The sequence below is a fragment of the Haliotis rubra genome, unplaced genomic scaffold, assembly GCF_003918875.1.
Source record: "Haliotis rubra isolate DU_JTF1 unplaced genomic scaffold, ASM391887v1 Scf13, whole genome shotgun sequence".
In the NCBI taxonomy this organism is placed as follows: Eukaryota; Metazoa; Mollusca; class Gastropoda; order Lepetellida; family Haliotidae; genus Haliotis; species Haliotis rubra.
In genome coordinates, this window is record NW_025765225.1 from 2,798,698 (window position 1) to 2,821,086 (window position 22,389).

The 22,389-nt window shown below is 39.7% G+C and overlaps 1 protein-coding gene across 1 annotated transcript; it reads left to right on the forward strand.

Annotated features, from left to right (window-relative positions):
• The first annotated feature begins 11,830 nt into the window (after positions 1–11,830).
• On the forward strand, positions 11,831–20,261 carry LOC124267224 (anti-sigma-I factor RsgI6-like). The gene is made up of 11 exons (XM_046702140.1): positions 11,831–11,951; positions 12,447–12,509; positions 12,884–13,040; positions 13,657–13,702; positions 13,789–13,944; positions 14,978–15,033; positions 15,533–15,670; positions 17,709–17,880; positions 18,972–19,082; positions 19,353–19,571; positions 20,008–20,261. The coding sequence occupies exons 1-11, from the start codon at positions 11,831–11,833 to the stop codon at positions 20,227–20,229; spliced, it is 1,461 nt and encodes a 486-aa protein (XP_046558096.1). The 3' UTR covers positions 20,230–20,261.
• The last annotated feature ends 2,128 nt before the right edge of the window (positions 20,262–22,389 follow it).

A 22,389-nucleotide genomic window follows, 5' to 3' on the forward strand; every position in this document is an offset into this window, starting at 1 on the left:
GTGTGTGACGGACGAATAGCATCGTTTAAACAGATTTAACGTCGCCTCCAGTTCCGTAAGGGAAGGTCCAGGAAACACTACCATACTTTTATTACATTATCTGGTTATTAAAATGTCATTGTATATCTGGACTAATGTGTTTTAAACAATGTTTTAAATATATTTTAAGTTTTATTCACTATTGTTTCGACGAAATCGTGTGTGAACATATTAGGAGATCGCACAGATTCTCTGTTCAAGATAAATTATCTACAACTAAGATTCCAACAATGTTGACTAGTAATGGGTACACGTATCATTAAAGCCATATTTTGACTCGTTAAACATGAAATGTGTTGTAATTTGACAGACAGGTGTAGATTTCGCGATCGGAAGCGAGGCAGCGATCCTTATCCTCACAGTATAACGATTTTTAGTATAAATACAACTTGTCTCGGCAAAATATGTTCTCCGCCTTTTGCATAACGTGTTGATGTTTTGTGGGTGATGGAGAGTTTACATTTTGACGGGAAAACACGAACACAGTTTCTTGCTGTTTTGCAAAGTTCATCAGTTGGTAAATAAACCAGAATATCACTACTCCAACCGCTACTACTACTAGTAAACGACTGCTACTACTAATATAACGACTACCACTACTACTACTACTACTACCACGACCACGACCACGACCACCACAGCCACAGCCAGCTCTGACAAGGGTTCTTCATACTACTACTACTACTACTACTACTGCTGCTGCTGCTGCTTGCTGCTGCGTGCTGCTGCTGTCGCCGATGGTACTACTACTACTGCCAGTGCTTCTGCTGGGACTACTACTACTACTACTACAGCTATCACGACTACGACAACGACCACAGCCAGTGATCTTTATCTTGAAAGGCTCAATGGTTTACAGGTTCAAGTGCTGGTTGTTGAAGGCCTTGTAAGGGCTGTGCCAGTGAACGTAATCGTCAGCTCAGACCTCAGCATATTATTATTACTGGTGTTTAGTAATTATTTATAAAAGTGTTAAAGTCTAAAATGACGTCTCGTTCAGTACACCAATAAACCCAACAGAGGCCACTCCCAGGTATGTTAAACCCAACTGTTTAAGCAAATCGGAAGCACTCGTAAAATCACCTACTCGCGTAACCCTCCGATTCTCAGGACTGATTGGCTTCAAAATGTGTGACTGACATGTCATCAACGAAAAACCGGGTTCCTTCTGGCGCTTCTTGGAAGTATATCCGAGTGGTGTTTGTGGCTGAAACAGACAACAATCGACGGGATAACTGATCTGATTGGTCGAAATTCGGGATAACTGATCTGATTGGTCGAAATTCGGCAAGACAGACATCTGGGATGCGACACCGGACTCTCGACTCCAGGTCCATACATCTATATGCACTTCATACCATATTTATAGAAGGCGCACTGAAGCAAACTGTCAGGCAAACTGTAGGGCAAATAGGTTTGCGCAACACAGAGAAAAATGACTCTCTTCCTATCTGCGAGCGAAGCCCTCGCTTCGGTTCGAAAAATAGTTTTAATGTAAAAAATATCGCCACCATCAAAGGTAGACACCTATTCTCACAGGGCTGGGCTCTTAGATTTCCAACCTCATATTTAATAATTACTCACGTAAAATATATTTCATTCAACATTTAAGCGCGTGGTATATCAAACCATTCTTCACACCCATTACAAAGTACTGTGACTATGTGTGCCTGTCCACCCAGCTGTGAATTGGTACCTCGTTAGGATGAGAAAGCCACAATAACTCAGTGCGCCTAGTGGATGCAAGAGTTGTATACTCCCCAGGTAGTTGAGATTGATAATTCGATGTGCCGTTGAGATTGACATCCAATGATCGAGGGAAAAAAGTACCAGCGCCTTGAGCATGCACTAGTTGCCTGGATATGTGCGCTATATAAATATCCTATAATAATAATAATACTCCTGCCAGCTTCCGGTTCAACGAAGTGAAGGATCAGGGGAGTTAACTTTCAATATACTTGTTGAATCACATGTCCGAGATAAGGAAAGTCGACACCCGTGGGGTTTTTTAAAAATGAATGTTACGAAAATTCTAAATCCTAGTCGTGCATCTAAAGTACTGTCGGCAATAGAAGAAAATTATTTTTTTCACGTTCAGATCCACAATTTATGTAGTTAATACTAGTATGTGAAAGTGTGAAATATCTGTTAAACTACGTTCGGCCTAACTACAGTCTCGGTGGTAGGGAGATAGGAAACGTAAAAAGGACTTTACTGAGGAGAGATTAGTGCAGAAATGAGCAATGTGGTTTTTTCTATGTCCAAGTCGACTTATTTGGAACAGACATTGGCTTTATGCAAAGTTGTGTGCGATGATATTGTATTACAAAGGACACTTTTCAAATGCCCATTTTGAAATTAGACTTAGCTTCATTAGAAACGATAGCTGGCGTACAAAATAATATTTTTACTTGTGAAACTCTTAAGGATGTAGCTACCAGTGGAGTCTCACTACCACTATAAAAACAAACAGACATGGCGGGTCGTCACAAAAGCAAAACCAGATCGGGTGTCGTAGACGATGGCTGGGGTCGGGCTGGGGGATAGAGATATCAGCTAAGATAAGAAAATCATTTTGGGGAATTAAACTGGGGAAGTAACAATTTACAAATAATATCCAGTCATGTCGATCTTCGGGTGGCCATGCTACCTATATATTTTGAGACATTTAATACGATGGCTGAGTTCAGCCTTTCTATGGGTATCATACTGTTTTACATATCTCAACATAAACTTAATGAAAAAAGACACGTTAGATGTTAATCAATATTTGAGACACATTCAACACAAAAGAAAACGCATAGAATATCTTTGAGATGACCCCTTTGCCTGTAGGCAGCACGTGCATTTCATGATCGGTGTGTCGAGCGACCTAATTGTCATCTATAGTCTGATCTCTTGTTTTAAGCAGCTATTCGTATTTTTCCCTCTGAACGCCTAGTTAGGCCGATGTGGGTTATTACGACATATGCTATTTGCAATTGTGTAAATTTTACGGATACAGAGTAACAGCCAAAACATAGTTTGTTTGTTTTTAATTCCGACAGTACTTTAGTCAGGACCCCCTCCGAAACCCCCTGATCGTGCATCCTAGAAACCCTCGTGCAGTCAGGACCCCTCCGAAACCCTGATCGTGCATCTAATCAGGACCCCTCCGAAACCCTGGCCGTGCATCTAGTCAGGACCCCTCCCCCCCTGCCTAATCAGGTCCCCTGAAACCCGTGCATCTAGTCAGGACCCCCTCCGAAACCCTGGCCGTGCATCTAATCAGGACCCCCTCCGAAACCCTGGCCGTGCATCTAATCAGGACCCTCCGAAACCCTGGCCGTGCATGTCATCCGAAACCCTGGCCGTGCATCTAATCAGGACCCCCTCCGAACCCTGGCCGTGCATCTGTGCATCTAATCAGGACCCCCTCCATGCATCTAATCAGGTCCCCCTCCGAAACCCTGGCCGTGCATCAGGATCTAGTCCCTCCGAAACCCTGGCCGTGCATCCTCCGAAACCCTGGCCGTGCATCTAGTCAGGATCTAATCCCCCTCCGAAACCCTGGCCGTGCATCTAATCAGGACCCTCCCCCTCCGAAACCCTGGCCGTGCATCTAGTCAGGGTCCTCCTCCCCCGTGCATCTAAACCCTGAAACCCCGTGCATCTAGTCAGGTCCCCTCCGAAACCCCTGCATCTAATCAGGTCCTCCTCCGAAACCCTGGCCGTGCATCTAGTCAGGATCAGGTCCTCCTCCGAAACCCCCCTCCGAAACCCTGGCCGTGCATCTCAGGACCCCCTCCGAAACCCTGGCCGTGCATCTAGTCAGGTCCTCCTCGGAAATCTCGGAACATCTAGTGATCCACTTCTTACACAAGACACTGAAAACATATTTTATGAATGCTTCACTTGTTATCATGAGAACATATGTCAGTTGCTTTTATTTCTTGCGATAACAAAGGACACTGTTAAGGCCAAAAGACATTCATAATAAACTGATGATACATCTTATCTACCGCTTTTACAGTATGTGCAAATATTCCCATTGAAATGTCTTTTCAGCACATAGGACCCGGTCTTGTTTACACAATTTACAGTGTCCATGCAGTATTACCACTCGCGATATCCAGACCAGCCGAACAGCTACTCGGATCTTTTTACAGGTAACGGAAAGGGCCGAGTGGAGCCAAGTGAGATACCTTGTCTCTCTGGCAACATGCAAATAATCAACATGACCAAGAACGCGTTAGCCTCTGATATAATACCAATTAAAACCAGGAAATGTTAAATTTGAGGAATTTGGCGTTCTCTTTTCCATCTATTATTGCAAGAGTATCGCTGAAGTCTTTGAAACATCACAAATACCGTATAATTGTATTATTAAATTCAGCAATAATATCCCCTATCTATCTTACATGGAATGTCACAAATAGAAAAATAATGTTCACAAGAGGCTCACAATTCTTAAACGGTAAAGAAACCGAAGAAGTATCATGTGTACTGGCGATTACGTGCCTGACTCTGAGGGTGTGGGTTCGAGTCCCGGGTGGGACTCAACCCTCAAAGTACTAGAATCTGTACTTTACTAAGAAAGTGTAATCCCAAATATAACATATGTTATATCATATTATAGATATCTTGGCATTGCGTTTTCTGGTAGAAATATGTTCTGAAGAACCTATGAGACACTTGCTGCGCAAGCCGAACGCATATAACAGTTTGTACTGAAATATATAAAATTGCCAGTGATTAAAAATATTTGTTGGAAAACAATCAATCAATTTTGTTTTATCGTTCAGACATCTAGGGCATGCATACCAACAAAGCAATGGTAACATCCCCAATTTTGTAAATTTCTGGTAAATGCCGGTTACGAAGCTGCCAGCAAAGTGGCCATTTTCCACTGTTTATTCATGGTTACTGGAGCAATATTGTACGGGGTTCTGTATAATGTTCAGAAGCGGCAAAAATGTTACCAATGATACTTTTAAAGTGAAAAGTCTCTCCACTTGTCATAGCTTAATGTTCAACAGTAACACGTGTTTTTTCGTTGAACTCTTGGTTATTGGGACTTTTTCAATCTATTTTAATACTGAGGCCACTCCCAGGTATGTACGGACATGTCAGCCTTTGTCTTTATCGATAAGAAACTGTGACATTTACAAGGACACCAGGACTCGGGTCGATGTTTTATCTGTTGGTTTTGTGATTTAGTGGGAACATGGAACTCTTGACCATTGGGTGTATTTTGCCGCTGATTTAGTGGGAACATGGATAGTCTTGGGTGTATGTTCCCCTGATTTAGTGGGAACATGGAGATTATTGACCTACCCAGCCCTTTTCACTTCTTCCTTCAGACACTAGATCCTCCAGACCACAGAGGGTTCACATATATCAGTGGAATAAAGTAACTGCATGAGATAACGAAACAAAACAGAGAGTACCAACTTTGTGTAAACCAGTAGCCTCTATGACAACCTCTTTCGTATGAATTGTCCGGAAGCCCCATCTCTCTTTTTTGGAGGATTGTTCGAGGCAATCGGACAGATAGAATTGGAAGTGGCACCGACGTTAAAAATACATGAAATAATATTCCAAAGCACCGAAAGACTTGTTTCAATTTCTAGAAAAGTACTTAGGTACCATCTTAAAGAACCATTGGAGCTAACAAAATACCATTGGAGTGTACAGAGGCGGCGTTGTGGGCGAGCTGGGGGGCGTTGTGGGCGAGCTGGGGCGTGGTGGGCGAGCTGGGGGCGTGGTGGGCAAGCTGGCTAAGGCGCCAGGCTAGTGATCCAGCGGGCATGTGGTGCCGGGATCGAGCCCACCAGTGACCGGATGTAAAAACTTTGTGTGCAGACTCTTTCAGTGTTGTCACAACCACGAGTGTACAGTACACAACCCCGTGGACTTAAAAGAACCCACCAATCCGTTGGTATATGACCAGATGGTGGCCACTTGAATACGTGAAAACACCTAGTTGTGGGTACAGCAACATACAGTAACAAAGTACTGTGACTATGTGTCCTAGTCCACCCAGCTGTGAATGGGTACCTCGTAGGGATGGGAAAGCGGCAATAGCTCGGTGCGCCTTGTGGCACCAAGAGTTGTATGATCCCCAGGGAGTTGAGATAATAAGATGTGCCGTTGAGATTGACGGCTAATGTACGAGGGAAAAAATACCAGCGTCTTGAGCATGCACAAGTGTGTGGATATGTGCGCTAAATAAATATCCAATAATAAATAAATAAATAAATAAATAAATAAATAAAGAGTAAAACGACATGCACATGCGCAGAATTATTCACTAACTAAGCATGCGCACATGCGAAAATGGCGACAATCAATGTGTCGCAGTGTAGCGCATGTTACTGCTCTTTAAACTCACTCTAGATGGGGCGACACCGCGACATGCTTTGACCTTGAAAACTGTGGCGTTGTGGCATTATCGCCCTTTTGAAGAGTAAATAGCTATAATATTCAAAGTGCGACAATGCGATAAATGCCCAAAATTTCGCGCTATTGCTTGTTTTTGTAAGGAACTGTCGCTTCTTGGATCCATATTAAACCCATATTATATAATAATGTGCACGTATGTACATGTTTGAGAGTGACAGTGCACTAAGGTAAGTAAGAATGACCGAGAAACGATATCTTTGAGTTCAGGAAAATCGTTTCGTGTCAGACTTGAGCGTGTCACCTGTTTTTCTCATTGAAAGATAAAAAACTCAATGTACAGGGCCGAGTTTTAACAAAGCTTTCGTAAGCCTAAGATCTCGTAACTTTTCTGTAGCATTGGTACCTGCTAAACTGTAGTATAGGAAGTACGAATGCTACGAGAAAAGTAGATCTTAGGCTTACGAGAGCTTTGTGAAACGAGGCCCAGGTTGGTTCAAAATAGCTGTCCTTTTGCTTTCGGATCCAGTATATGTGACCTGTTCGAAATGTTTATAGCTGGAAAACGTTTCAATTTACAAAAATTAGAATACATAAGATTAATAATATATATATGCATATGTTATAGAGCCATATAAACTACCAACTCTCGCAAGTGAGGAATAATAAATAACTAATTATTTTTTTATAATGTCCATAAATTATTTTTGAATTTTAATGCGGTTTTGTACAAACGTACTTAAATCTTAAAACCGTAGACGTTTAAGCCATGTTTAGACTTATTGCTTAAGTGTTAAACAATTCGCTAATGAATGTGTTGAAAGTCAGAGAGTTCACAATCGCATGAGGCTCTGCAGTGTTGGGCCAGGATTCGCTGATAGTGGGTTCAAATCCAACATTCGATTATGATGCTTGATGTCTTACCAGCTAAAACGTACTGGTTCCATATGGTAAACAGTTCAGACTTCAGACACTTTGAGTTACCTTCCAACATTCAACTGACATGCCGCTATGTCAGTGTAAATGATGTCGAAATTTATATTTTATATTCTACATGATGAAGATGCTGCCAACAACATCATCTGATCAGTTGACAGAACGGTACTGCGGTGGGTGCACCACGGCCACATGCTGAACACGGTCAAACCCAGGATTCAGGATGTGTTTGAAAGAACTAAGAGTGAGTGAGTGAGTTTAGTTTTATGCCGAAAAACACCAATATTCAAGCTATATGGTGCCGGTCTGTCAATACTCGAGTCTGGACCAGACAATCCAGTGATCAACAGCATGGGCATCGATCTACGTAATTGGGATACGATGACAGTGTCAACCAAGTCAGTGAGCCTGACCACCCGATCCCGCTAGTCGCCTCTTACGACAAGCATGGGTTACTGAAGATTAATTCTAACCTGGAACCTCACGGGTCCAAAGAAATAAGAACTTGTAAGTGAATATTTCGATTGTACTTCTTGTTAAATATAACTTTAAAATATTTCAATTAAAACATATATGTCATAACGAACTGTATTATTGATTTTGTCTTAGGGTGTTGAACAGTGATTTGGGGGTTTCGGGTAAAAAATAAGACGAAAAGACGAATAATAAGAACACGTCGGGTAAATGACCGTAAAGAAACTAAGGAATCACAGCATAAAAGACATGTGAGTCACCGATGGAACAATATGTCCATGGCATTTATCCGAGCTTTATTACACATGTCTTCTGAATAGCCTTATGAGATAAGTTTGATTATTTGAAACAGGTGTTGTTTAACCAGTTGAAAATTATCCCGTCCTGTGTGTAATATATAAATCACAAAACTCGTGGATGTTGAATATGAAAAATATTCCAAAGCGATATTTTAAACGTTTTGATTTATGGGAATGTTTTCCATATTCAACACCGCTTTCGCTCGTGAATAAATCAAAACGTTTAAAAATATGTCGTTGGAATATTTTCCATTTTCAGCACGAACTCGTTTTGTGATCTCTATTTATACAGGCCGCAAAATATATGCAAGATCCATTTCAGATGAAATGAACGGGACATTAGGATGACAACTTTCTTCGTGTGTTTGGTAAGGTTTCATGATGTTTTTGTTGTACTGTATCAGTTAGATGTCTCACCAAGGCACTGATTACAGTACACAGCAGTCACGCTGGAACACAATCCTATGATCTAGGTGATGACATGTAGATTGAATATTTACATGCAATAGTGCTGTGTTCATTCATCACAACTGTTTTACGTCGTCATATGAGCGAAATATTCTCAAGCACGAGTTAAACCCAATTTCACCTCACCTAACCTCACAACTGTTTATTTATCACTACATTTATAATGAGCACGTTTATATCGAACTACGGTTATAACGAACTAAATTTTGGTCCCTTTGAGTTGGTTATAACATTAGGTTACTGTGTATTATTATTAAGTTGAGTTTATGAGAACTTTTATTTTACTTTCTGTGAAAATGGTGACGGTGTAACACGCCATTACTTTTATCGTTAAACAGTAGTGGGTGTGGTAGTCTGAACGCCGGTTTGAAGAGTACTGCATTCATACCACAGCGCGTCTGCATGACGTGAGTACTGATGTCAAACTGCCGACTGGTTTTACACGTTTAACACCTCGGTGAAACCGCGCGTACTGATGTAGTACTAACAAAACGACTTCATAATCAAGCCTGTAACGATAAAAGGAAGCAATCCTGCAAAGCGATCTAGCGATTCATCTCCGGCTATTAAGATCTTTCGGCTATGGACAGTAAGTTACTGATAGTCGGTTATTTGTAGTAGGCTATACATGGTCGACGTCAGACCTTATCGGAATAAGCAATTAAGATAAATTATTATTGTGGTCAAGTTGATTGAGCATCATCCCAGTCACCGAAGTGATTCAATCCCTTGTATTGGTCCCGAGAACCAGAAATGACAAGTTTCCTCACATGCCTAAATGGGCTGAAATTGAGGACTTGCAATTTAGCGAGCCAAGTCTTCGATTAGTCCAATCAAAATTTCGTGACGAACTCGACATGTGGTTCATAAACAACGTGGGGATATATGTGCCACCATTTAGGGGTCGCCATTGTATTCACAGTAGATGCAAGGTGGTATCTTATTGGTCAGTTGGAAGGAGACAGAGTTGACACAGCGTATAACAACCACTGGTTATGATAACCTATAATGCGATTGACAACATTCGAAGCTAGTTCGAGTGGAAACTCTCTCAGTCAGGGAACTTCCTTGACTCCGGATGTGTGTCGCCTCTAAAAAAATACATGATCCCGGGCATTGAGGGGATAAAGGCTGATTTAGTCAAGTTACTGTTTTCGAGTGAGGTATGCAGGTATCTCCAGTCAAGGAAAAGCACACGCACGCACGCACACGCACACACACACACACACTTATCACTCACATTTGCATACTTACTCACATTGATGCAAACATTAACAGAAACACACACTTACCTACCCTAACACACACAGACATGTTCAGACGTACACACTAACACGCACATTATGACAATTGCACACATTGATGCAAACATTAACACGCACACACACAGAGACAGACAGACAGTCGTACACTCTAACACGCACATTAAGACAATTACACAAATTGATGCAAACATTAACACGCACACACACAGAGACAGACAGACAGACGTATACTCTAACACGCACATTAACATACTTACACATACTGATGTAAAACACACACACACACACACAAACACATTTGCAGACGTACAGGGGCGGTGGGGTAGCCTAATGGTTAAAGCGTTGGCTCGTCACGCCGAAGACCCGGTTTCGAATCCCCACATGGGCACAATGTGTAAAGCCCATTTCTGGTGTCCCCCGCCGTGATGTTGCTGGAATATTGCTAAAAGCGGCGTAAAACCAAACTCAGTCAGTCAGTCAGTCAGACGTACACTCTAACACGCACATTAAGACAATTACACACATTGATGCAAACATTAACACGCACACACACAGAGACAGACAGACGTATACTCTAACATGCACATTAACACACTTACACATACTGATGTAAAACACACACACACACACACACACACACACAAACACATTTTCAGACGTACACTCTAACATGCACATGGAAAAGCTTAAATAGACTGATGCAAAATACAAACATACGAGCGTGCGCCTGCATGCAGGACACTGTAAACTTCTGGTACGAGGATAAAACTATAAGTTCACAAAGATGGAATTGCGTGATGCTAAAATCATTTCACACACAAAATTCGTGAACTGAGCATATTATATCACAAATCAGTAGTTAAGGGTGGGGTCTAAATATCCAAAAATACTTCCACATATCTCTCATTACTTGTACGCGTGATCCACAGTCACAACGCCCAAGGAACTTTAAGGATGTACATTTCCATATGTATTTATAGTGACTTTCACACTTAAAGGTATGTAGTGGACATTCCAGAAGATAAGGTTGATCGTGGAATCTTTAAAACGACCGCCTGCTACCCAGTGCCGTGGCTGTGTTCTACCAGACATGTCGTGTCTGGTGCTGCTGTGTCTGCTGCCCCTCGCTTTGGGGCAGAATATCGTCCAGAATGGAAACATGGAAACAATGGATCATTGGAACTGTTGGAATATACACTGTGAGCTGACCACTGATCATCATAGTGGACATCACGGAATCAAGGCCACGGGCAGGTACATCGATAGATCAAAACGTCCACCTCTCCACTGAGGAAAATCAGTTCCATTATTACAATGGTGTTTTCTATATAATTATTTAGATACACGTGAATAAGAAACTGATACTACTTTACAAAATTTGCGTCTATAATCAATGTTCAATTCGTTTCCAAGCAACAAAAAACATTATTCTGTTGTAAAAATATATTTTGAAAGACATCACTCATGATGATCGAGACAATTTGTGTATTTTATACTATTTTAGGATAATTATGTTGTTGAATAGTACAAGATACCATAACGCTAGTTTGCAGTATATTTTGGCTCTTAGGATTAGTAAGGTTTAACCATATCACAAAAATATTCTTAAATATCTGTATATTTCAGAAACCACAATTACGAAGGACCCTCACAGACCCTCAATGGCCTTAAGCCTAATGGACGGTATAAAGTCGAAGGATGGGTAAAACTGCTGAACGACAAGGCTTGGCAACTGGGACAAAATATCGAGTTGGAGGTGTCCGTTGACCTCAACAGTAGGTTCTGTAGCTTACTTCTCAGTCAAGAACAAGAAGTGTGATTGTATAACGTTTTAATACTGGTATGAAAAATAACAGTCAGCTCTGCAATCTCATTTGCCATAAGTTTTCATCCGCACCTGCATCCGTTCATCGTAAAAGTAAAATATAGTTTTTTGATGTGATAAAATCAAAATCATGTTTCAGTTCAATGGTGCATCTTTGTGTTATAGCTGGGAAGAAGGCATACATCCCCGTTGGCAGCCATCCTCTCGCCAGATCCTCCGACGGCTGGATTCACCTCACTGGAGACTTCAACGCTCCTTCTGGGGGTAATGTGGTATTTCATTGAACCAATGCAGCCAAAAGCCCAATGACACCCAAAATAACCTGAATTGTACATATTCTTGGACGTTCCTTGTCATTATATATACGGTATTTCATGTTCACAAAACAAACCAGAACTGTAAAAAAAACGTCACAAGCCACCACACAAAAATATCCTAATAACACGATATTATTTTATAGTACCAAAACAACCCAAAACTTTGAATAACGGTCACAGTCCAACACACAAAGTCAAATAAAAGATTATTTTAATAGTATGTAAATCCTAGCAGCAGTAGCTGACATTTAGCATAACAAACAAATTTGTGTCTTAAAATAATTTATAGGTTCCTGTGATGCTGAGAAAAAACCCAACCAAAATCAACCTTGGGCAGAAAAAGTTATGACCACTTGAAAATGTACCTCAACGATGTGCTGAGATTTCTTAAATATAACATCAGTTGTATGACTAAGATTATATGAGTCATCACCCTTCTTAGCAACAGCCAAAATGGCTGACATTGTTATGGCAACAGAAGTTGCGGTGAAATATGACATGCAAGGTAAATACTGTGAGTTTTGACAATTGTAAAAAACATAAGGCATTGAGAAATAACTTCAAATGAAATTCTTAACAGGTTAGATAGAATTGATATTGAAATTAAATTGTCTCCAAGGCCATTAGATATTATACTTTTCCTACTGGTTTTTCTTGTCATGTGGTGATGGATGACCTTGACCTCACACGTTGACGAGTATAGCAGCAACATGGCAGTTACAGTTGTTGTTACAGATGAATGGCGGCTGGGTAGCCTTGTGGTTAAAGCGTTTGCTCCCCACGCCGAAGACCCAATATGGGTACCATGTGAAAAGAAAACATGTGACATAAAATGCGTTTTCATTGACTTTGTAATTCGATTGTTCTTTTTCTATTTAGGCATAAAGTCGTCCAGCGTGTACTACCAAGGCCCGTCACCTGGTGTAAACTTTGTGGTCGACTCCGTGTCTATATCTCCCCTGGTAGCCAACACCCACTGGCGTGCAGAATCCGATGCCACCATAGAGAGGATAAGAAAAAGTGACATCAACTTTCAGTAGGTTATGTCAGTCGTTCTTGGAGCTAAAGAAACAATACTCAAATTGGTAACACAGATAACGTCATTGTTAAACTTTTGAAATTTGCTTTGATTAAACCTGTTATAATATGCCTGGTCTTTGAGCTGGTAATACACGAGAAAATATAACGAAAATTTAACTGATTAATCAAACATCATAAATTAACTATCTATCAAGTATTCTATAAACACGACACGATATAATAACGTGTTTGATATTTTCAATTACCCTCAGAGTGATTGAAGTATCTATGGTAATACGTCATATACTTCCCTTTGACACATCTCGAAATGGTGACCCGTGAAGATCCGGGGTAGAATAGGTCTTCAGCAACCCATGCTTGCCACAACAGGCGACTATGCTTGTCGTAAGAGGCGACTTACGGGATCGGGTGGACTTGGTTGACACATGTCATCGGTTCCCAATTGCGCAGATCGATGCTCATGCTGTCGATCACTGGATTGTCTGGTCCAGACTCGATTATTTACAGACCGCCGCCATATAGCTGGAATATTTGTGAGTGCGACGTAAAACTAAACTCACTCACTCACTCTATAAATGGTACCAATCACGTTTGTTCAAAATATTTTTCAGCGTCACCACTTCTGGAGGTATTTCCAACAATCAAGTTGAAATTGACGTGAGTGTTATCTTTTTAAAACTCGTTGATCAACAATAATAAAGAAACCGTAAATCCATGCCCATGCCATCTTATTTTTGTTCTAGGTAATTCAAACAAAAAAATCGTTTGCATTCGGAACCGCTGTAAACTTAGGAGAGTATCTCCATGGCGACCAGAGATACATATCGTTCATCAACAAGCACTTCAACTGGGCAGTCACAGAGAATGCCCTCAAGTGGACTTCGTTGGAACCTCAGAAGGTAGAACCTGTGGTCGGATTGGTCTGCAGAAGCTACATTACATTGACGCACTTATACCTATGGCAACTGGGTCTTTATTCGTTGTTTGTGGATGTGAATATCACACTCGCCTATATTGATATCCCTAGTCTAGTCTTTTGTTGTTCCTGTGTGAATGAACTAGAAGATGAATTCCATATTACATTAGTATGTCCTCTGTATAATGAGTATCGTGTTAAATATTTACCTGAATACTGTCGTAATTACCCTCATGTTCAAATGTTTATTGAATTGATGAGAACAAGCGATAAGAATAGACTATTAAGATTTTGTATCTTTCTCAAAAAGTGTTTGTACTTCGATCGAAACAAAAATCTCTGTGAACACATAATCGTATCAACTGTAATAAGATCTACATTCTCAGTGTGGCGCATATGCATGTCTTTACCATACTGTTTTACACGTGTTGTACTGTTGGCCTCATGTCCATAAATACGTAATAAAGGATGTATACCCCTAGTCTGTAAGCACCATGTCTGCCTATATGTTTCAAAAGGCAATGGTGAAGCCGAGCCGTTAAACATTAAACTTCAACGAATAACCGGACTTGATTATCTACCGAATCAGATTCCGTTGGATGAAAACACAAAATAGCAGTAAAAATTATATAAATGGATCACTAAAAACATTGATGATCATCAGGTATTCGCGAAAAGCATTTTGGACTCGATTCTTCACATTGGTACAATATCTGAAAGCCAGTAAAAGTGTAGCCCAACAGCGTAGCACATTTCACTCCCATACTGCTGGTACTCGTATATTTTGGACTTTGATATATCTACATTACATGACATGGTAAATCGTTTTAAAAACGTGTCCTATTTGTCTGTCGTGCACCCCATTCGACAAAGCGACCTCAGTACTACAATTGTCGAAAAGCTGCATCAAAGTAAGGCAGCCACGATCCCCTCAGTGCTAAGATCGCTTTTTGGAACGGAGTTAGGAATCAATTTTCTTTACTATTGCCTTATGAAAGAACTCTTGTTTTTAACAGGGTCACATCAACTACGATGAGCCAATCAACGCCATCAAGAAGTTGAGATCCAACGGGTGAGACATTTGTCAAGAATGACTATTTGTTGAAAGTTTACAAACTGACATTTATTACTGTTGATTCCAGAATTTGGTGTGAAACCAACCAACAAACATCAACGCAGTATAAGTATAATAAACAGTTGTATTCCAAAATGAATAAGCTTAAAAACCAATACAAATTACTACCAAGGTAGTACTAAACTGAGTTGGATTACAAATTCAAAGAAAAGATCATACATAGGCAGTGATTATAGCAGTAAAGACAGGGATGGTTATATTCACCTAACTGCAACGATGGTTAAGTTTCCAAAATAGTCTGAGTACTCAGGGTAATTACACTGGTCTTCTTGTAGCTTGAGATGTAAAGTGATATGCGAATTAGTTCCCCCCTACATTCCTAAGAAAAAGACTCCTCCTTACGTCAGAATATAGTGGAAATGTCCATAGAAGTGTAGTACCCTGTAGTACCTTTCAGAAAACGGCAATAATCTACACTGGTGCGTTTCTCCGACAGAATCAAGGTGCGAGCTCACAACATTGTCTGGTCTGTGGATCAGTTTGTACCACAGTGGGTTAAAGCCCTTCGTGGGCAGACACTGAAGGACACAGTAAAACACCATATACAAGACATTGTTGGACGAACCAAGAACCTGTAAGTTGTAAACTATTCATTGTAAAGAACTCTGTTCCCAGTCAAAAGAAATCTCCACTGAAAGTAGATAGAGACCATATTATAAAGCTGTGTTTATGAATCGGTTTCTAATGGTTGTAATATCAGATGTGAATTGTTTTTATTATTTTGTTCTCTGAATTGAATTTACTTGGAAATTATTGTTCGATATCAGCTTATCGATATACCTGAACCTAATATTGAACATCTTGACCAAAATTCAAGATTTCTTTGTCCATTCGAGCTGAAATTCTGCCCAGTGCATAAAGAAACATTTCAGCAATTAGGAAAGCGGGGTTCATAAGGAAGCTTGGTTCTTGTGTAAATGCCTAATTCCCAAATTGCATATACATCTATAAGCTAATCATTTTAATTATTAAAAAATGCTCGAAACAAGGTCAAAACCACCAATACTTTTGCTGTGTCAGTCCTTTCCTATTCCTCTGGAGTAGTTGATTGGACAAAACAAGACATCCAGAGTCTTGACCGCCTGACCAGAAGGATCATATCTGATAACAGAGCTCACCACCCTCGATCCTCTCTCAATCGTTTATATATGCTAATCAGTTCGGGAGGTCGGGGTTTGATTAACGTGGAGGCTCTTCATGATAGAATTTTATTGTGTACTTTTGCACATATCTATTTATCGGATGATCCTTTGGTGATGCATGCCATGATGAAAGCAAGGAATTCCACAGCTATTTTAAGCATACCAAGGTTGTTGGACAGAATCTGAAATGTGAGGTTGATTTTGTTGATGGCAATGTACTGCTGGGCGGTACAGCGATGGGAGTAAACCAGGTGAAGTTATTCACCAAGTCTGCCCAGAGTCGGTCATTTTTGTAGAAGTTTTGAGAAACCATTGCATCGTGTGTACATGCAGTGTGTGGAACAGAATAGCAGTCCAACCGACTCCTTTGCCTGGATGAAGTCGGCTTGTCTTAAATGTGAAACTGAGGGCTTTCCTTTTGCTGCCCAAGACCAGTCATTTCCCACTCGCAATCACCTAAATGTGATTCTGAAAAAAATATTTCCATGAAATGTCAATTGTGCAATGAATTTACAGAGACTGTCCAACGTCATGTCATTGAATGCCCTTCCCTGGCACAAACATCATATCTTAAACGACATGATGATATGGCTCGTTGCTTCTACTATCGTCTTCGCCATATCTGTGGCTTTGACTCCGAGATCCATCCATGGTACGACCCTGAGCATGTCTAGGGCGTCATGGAAAATGATGCTTTTAAACTTCTGTGGAATAGGCCCTTATACAGCCTGAGAAGAATTCCAGCCAACAGACCTGATCTTGTCCATTTTGATAAAGCCAATGAATTTTTTATATCATTGAATATTCTGTCCCCTTTGACAGCAACATGATTGGCAAGATACAGAAAAAGCATGCTAAATATGCAGACTTCGCCTTTGAAATGTCTCGCTTGAATCCCAAGTACACTGTCGTCAGGCTCCCCATTGTTCTCGATGCCTTTGGTTTGGTACCAGCTCGAGAGAGTACCCGGGTTCTCTACCGATAGGACAGTCCTTCTGACACTCTGGATAATGCAGACGGCTGCAGTGTTGGAAATCTACATATTCTTTAGAAAGTTTTGATCAGTTCGACTAGGCAGTCCCATTCGCTGTCTCGGCTGCGTGTAGAAGGGACAAGGGTACCTGGGCTGATGTTGAGCCTTACCAGCCTGACTGTGCCAGCACCACCCGACCTCTCTGCGCTGTATACTATTTTCAATCTGTAAAACATAATAATCCAGTATTTGACATTCTCATTAAATTTCAGGTGACTTCAGATTATCATTTTCAGTCTGTATAACATATTAATCCAGTATTTGACATTCTCATTAAATTTCAGGTGCCTTCAGATTATAATCAGGATTCGTTTTCCAAATCTTTGAATCATTAAGCTGATGGTACATTTAGTGTATTTGTTTGATGAATTTTTAATTGAGAAGTTAATGATGTTATGTTGTTGATGTTAGCTCTATGAAATTATGTACCCTCACAGCGTGGAACACTGGGACGTCAACAACGAGAACCTCCACGGCTTCTGGTTCCAGAACACTCTCAACGATAGAGACTACGATCTAGAAATATTCCGTATCGCTCATCAAGCTGGTCCCAATGTTAAAATGTTCCTCAATGACTACAGTGTTGTATCATCGGGTGGGATGACTGGGGTAAGACTTGAGACTGATTACTCCTTTTTGTATCTTTGTTTGTTTCATTTATATATCTCGTCACTTTAGGTTGGTTATTAACGTAAGTGTTACTAGAGTATTTGGGCAGAAAATATTTGTTCTTACTGTTGTGTATTTTACCATTGGAGACAGTTAAAAGTCTAGTACAAATATCAAAGTCAAATAAACCTTGTGTAATTCTTTCTTCGTTTTCTTTCTTTTCCTGTTTTCAGAAATATGCTCTTGAATTTGTTCACCTTGAAAGTCCACCCTATGACTATATAAATGCAAAAAAGACTTCGTTACTATATTCAGCGTTTAAAACTATAGTTCCTTATTGTTGTAAATCCCTTTCATGTACACCCTTCTTTTGATTTTGTTGTTTTGGGTTTTTTTTACTATAATTTATTATTAATTATCATTAGTGTTTGTTTTGTGCTGTTTTACATTGCGCTTGCTTGACAACGGTATAAGGATATATACAGAAACGTCGCACCAAAACTGAATGAAAACGTTGCAAGACAGAAAATAGGTTATCTTTACTGTTAACTTGCATCTTCCAACATGCCAATCACAAAGTTCGTATTTAATCCCTGAAATATATATATATACAAATGCAAGCAAGGGATAGATATATTACCTGTGTGAGTATAAACCCATGCAAGCCTTTAGTCAACCCCATCCGATTAGCCAAATCAAGCCACCATCCCAAATCAGCACTTCTTTGTTGTAACTAGTAATGTACAGTTTTGATGTAAAAATGTTTCGCTGTTGCTACAATGTTGTATGATCGGCTGAAGTACATGTTAAATATATTTATGGATATTGGATATTATATTATTATTGGATATTATGTTCTTGGTTATGTGTATTTCAATGCTGGGGGACTGTTAAACCTCTGTTGCATTTTATCAGATTCAAATATATCCAGTTACTGTATAATATAATCTTAGTTTTCTCTATCTTTTACCGCTTCAACAGGTATTTGAATTGAATAAATGAATAAATAAGAGGAATGTGTGATGTTTATTTTTCTTGCTTGAACCTTTATGGCATCATATGCTTAACAATTTGTTTCAATTTTTATTCAGGCGTACCGTGATCAGGCCATCAGGACAAAGAACGCAAACGTTGGCCTCTATGGAGTCGGTGTCCAGTGTCACTTTGGAGAAAATGTTGAACCCGACCCAACGCTGATCAAGGTAACTCCCAAGGAAATATTATTATTGTTACAGAATCATATGTCCCATCTATTAGCGTTTAGTCCTTCTGGTAATGAATATATTTTGTCCATTTCCATAAGAAGCAAATTAAAAGTAATCTTACTAAGTAAAATGATCGTATGTAGGTGATGCTGACACCACTGTTGATGGTAATGATTTCTGAAATGTGTATTTGATTTAGACGCCATAACTATGATGATGATTATTGTATATGACCGTGTTCATAATGCTTTTTGTTGGTACTACCAGGAACATTTAGATACCATTGCACAAGCTGGCGTTCCTATCTGGGTCACTGAACTCGATGTCATAAATGTTGATGAACACAAACGAGCAGACTGGTACGAGACAGCTCTGAGGGCGTTTTATGGCCACCCAGCTGTTGAAGGGGTTATGTTTTGGGGATTTTGGAGCGAGAGAGACTGGAGAGGAGAACCAGCTACACTGGTGTCTGGAAATGAGTTCAGGGTAGGCATTACAAACAGCGATTTTAAACATATATTATTTCTTTCTCTAGAATTTCAATACTGTTCTGTTGTTATAGGTTTCAATCAATTTGGTGAATCTTCAATTTGGTAGTTTTATTTGAGTTGAATCTATTGATATTTTGGACTACTTGATAGCGGGAAGAAAATTGCTTGTAATGGATGGCTGGTCGTGATATTTTACAAAGTGTAAACTGTTTGGGAGGTAGGTTGGAATTGTGCAGTCGACTCTGCTTTTAGGAGAGATTACTTATGGATTTTGAAAGGGCTTTGCCGCTTCTGTTATGCCCATGTAAATTAACGTTTTCATAAATCTTTCAAGCTGACTGTGTATCTTATATTTACATTAAGTTTTATATGCATTATTGTCATTACAAATGTAGGTGATCATATATATACAGTTCTTTTACACGTCGTAGATAAACGCAGCTGGCCAACGTTACATTGACCTCACAGAGAAACAATGGATGACCAACGAAAACCACAAGCTCTCCCAATCTGGCAACAACTTTAAAGTCCGCGGTTTCCATGGCGACTACACGATTAAAGTCAAGGTCAACGGGAAGGAAGTTCCCTCCCTCGCGCAGTCATTCACCTTGGGTAAATCGGCTCACACTGTAAACCTCCGCGTCCATCATTAGCACGATCACTGTGAATAAAGTGCGTCATTGTGTGTTGTCTTTAGTGATGATGAGTTAGTCACTGCATGAAGGATAACTTGAGTTATCTAACGTCTTTGTGGCCATTTGCTGGATATAACATCAACTTATATTCATTACAGTAGTGAATATCTGTTATTGCCCCTCCGAACTGATACTTCAGGAAAATTTCCGATCTCATCATGTTAACTGCACAATATACATCAGTAGTAGCAGTTCATTAAAACTGTTGCACTGTATAGTTCATTCAGCTGAATGACGTCTTAACGAATGGTTTATCCTTCAAGGGCCAGATGTAACCACCTCAGACGTTAATGCCAATACCAATGACCGTACTGTGTCTTTGGTTTTTGTCTTTGTCATGAGGTTCCTAATGACATTTTCCCAAAAGAACGAGGAACAAACGAGCATGCTCTATATACAAAGATGCTCATGGTGAAATCAGAATCATACAATGGCATCTGTTTTATGGGACATTTCTTATCTATTGATTATGGACAAGGTTTTGTCGCCTTGATGATGATTTTACCTAGCTGTTTCCACAATGTTTAGCGTTGTTGTCATCAGTAAACATCTCGGTACCATTGTGCAAGCTGGAGTTCCGGGATGACAGAACTGGTGTGAACCAGACAAACGAGGAGACAGGTCTGTAGACGCTCAGCAACCACCCAAGTACTGAAGGAATCATGTCGTAGGGATTCTGAACTGGAGAGGGGAACCAACAGCTTCTGTGTCTCCTTCATTGTAAGAACTGACTGATCTTCTGCCTGTCTGCATTCTCTTCCATGTCATAATTCTTCTTCTCTGTTAAGTTTCACATCATCAACCATGTTCTCTCTACTCTCTCATAGTTTTTCAGCTTGCATTTTGTACTCTTATTTGAATGTATTCACCCACACTGTTGTACTCAATACTTAATTTAAATCCTTATTTGGTAATAATTAGTAACATTTTTATTGTGGAGTTATAATTTGGCTGGACAAGTCCACGCATAGTCCGAAATAGAAATGCGGTTCATAAAAAACATGGCGATATGTGTATCATCAGGGACAACAGAATGTTTCAAAATCTTTTCACGTTTGAGATCAAGGGGCCAAAATGAATCGATGCATTTGGGGAGGTATATAGAGAGTAACACCATTACGTACATTCCACAGCATTTTCGTTCGCACTGTTACTGTGACATGACAACTCATTGCTCATGTGCAACTAAATAACAATCGTTAATAATAACATCCATTAACCGGACAATACCAAAGATGTAAATGTGTGTTACGTCAATGAGAAAGACACGTTATTTTGTCAACTAGTACACAACTACCTTCAGGTGTGATATTCTAACTGAACCTATAATGTTTTACATGTAGATTTATTGTAAACTTACCTAGAATAAAATTTGATTGATGTATTTACTGACTGGAGAAGTCTATACGAGATATACAGATCGGTTAACTGTAATGCATCTGAGTTAGCAACATAGCAAAATGCTTCGCTCGCATGAGGGAAGACTGGTCATTTTGCTCTGTTGCACAACTCAGTTGCTTTTACAGTTAGTCTATTATACAATACAAACTAATACAGTGATTAAATTTTTATCCTTCCAGAAGATTATTAAAAGTTGCATTGAAATACTTTTGTGTGAATGTAGGGATAAAGAGAATATATCTAAATGCTATATTTTCACGTTTAAATAAATAAAACACACAAAAACTATTGTTATTTAAATATTCTAAATTTGTATATATTAAGTGAACATTGCGTATCTTCATTGGAATAACTGTATGCTGATATTATTTGTTAAACTATAAAATGTATATTAACTAAATGGTATTATATGTGATCTAAGTGAATTGTGCTTCTATATATTTCTGATCACTTTCTTCTTATTGTCATGATAATCAGTCGAATATTGTATTTGCAAATCAGAATGTGCTCTTTCAATAAACGTTCGCTTTAATATGTTAATTCATTAGTTTTAATTGATATTCCCAACACATAGAATCATTTAATTACAATCTCTATATAGTGTGTGAAGCCCATTTCTGGTGTCCCCCGCCGTGATGTTGCTGGAATATTGCGAAAAGCGGCGTAAAACCAAACTCAGTCAGTCAGTCAGTCTCTATGGTACGAATCTATCATATT

Excerpts from the sequence above, each read along its gene's own strand:
- LOC124267224 (XM_046702140.1), top strand. The coding sequence starts at position 11,831 with ATGGTGCATCTTTGTGTTATAGCTGGGAAGAAGGCATACATCCCCGTT. Across the intron at positions 13,703-13,788 it reads ACAATCAAGTTGAAATTGAC|GTAATTCAAACAAAAAAATC; the intron begins GTGAGTGTTATC and ends TTTTTGTTCTAG. Across the intron at positions 13,945-14,977 it reads CTTCGTTGGAACCTCAGAAG|GGTCACATCAACTACGATGA; the intron begins GTAGAACCTGTG and ends TGTTTTTAACAG.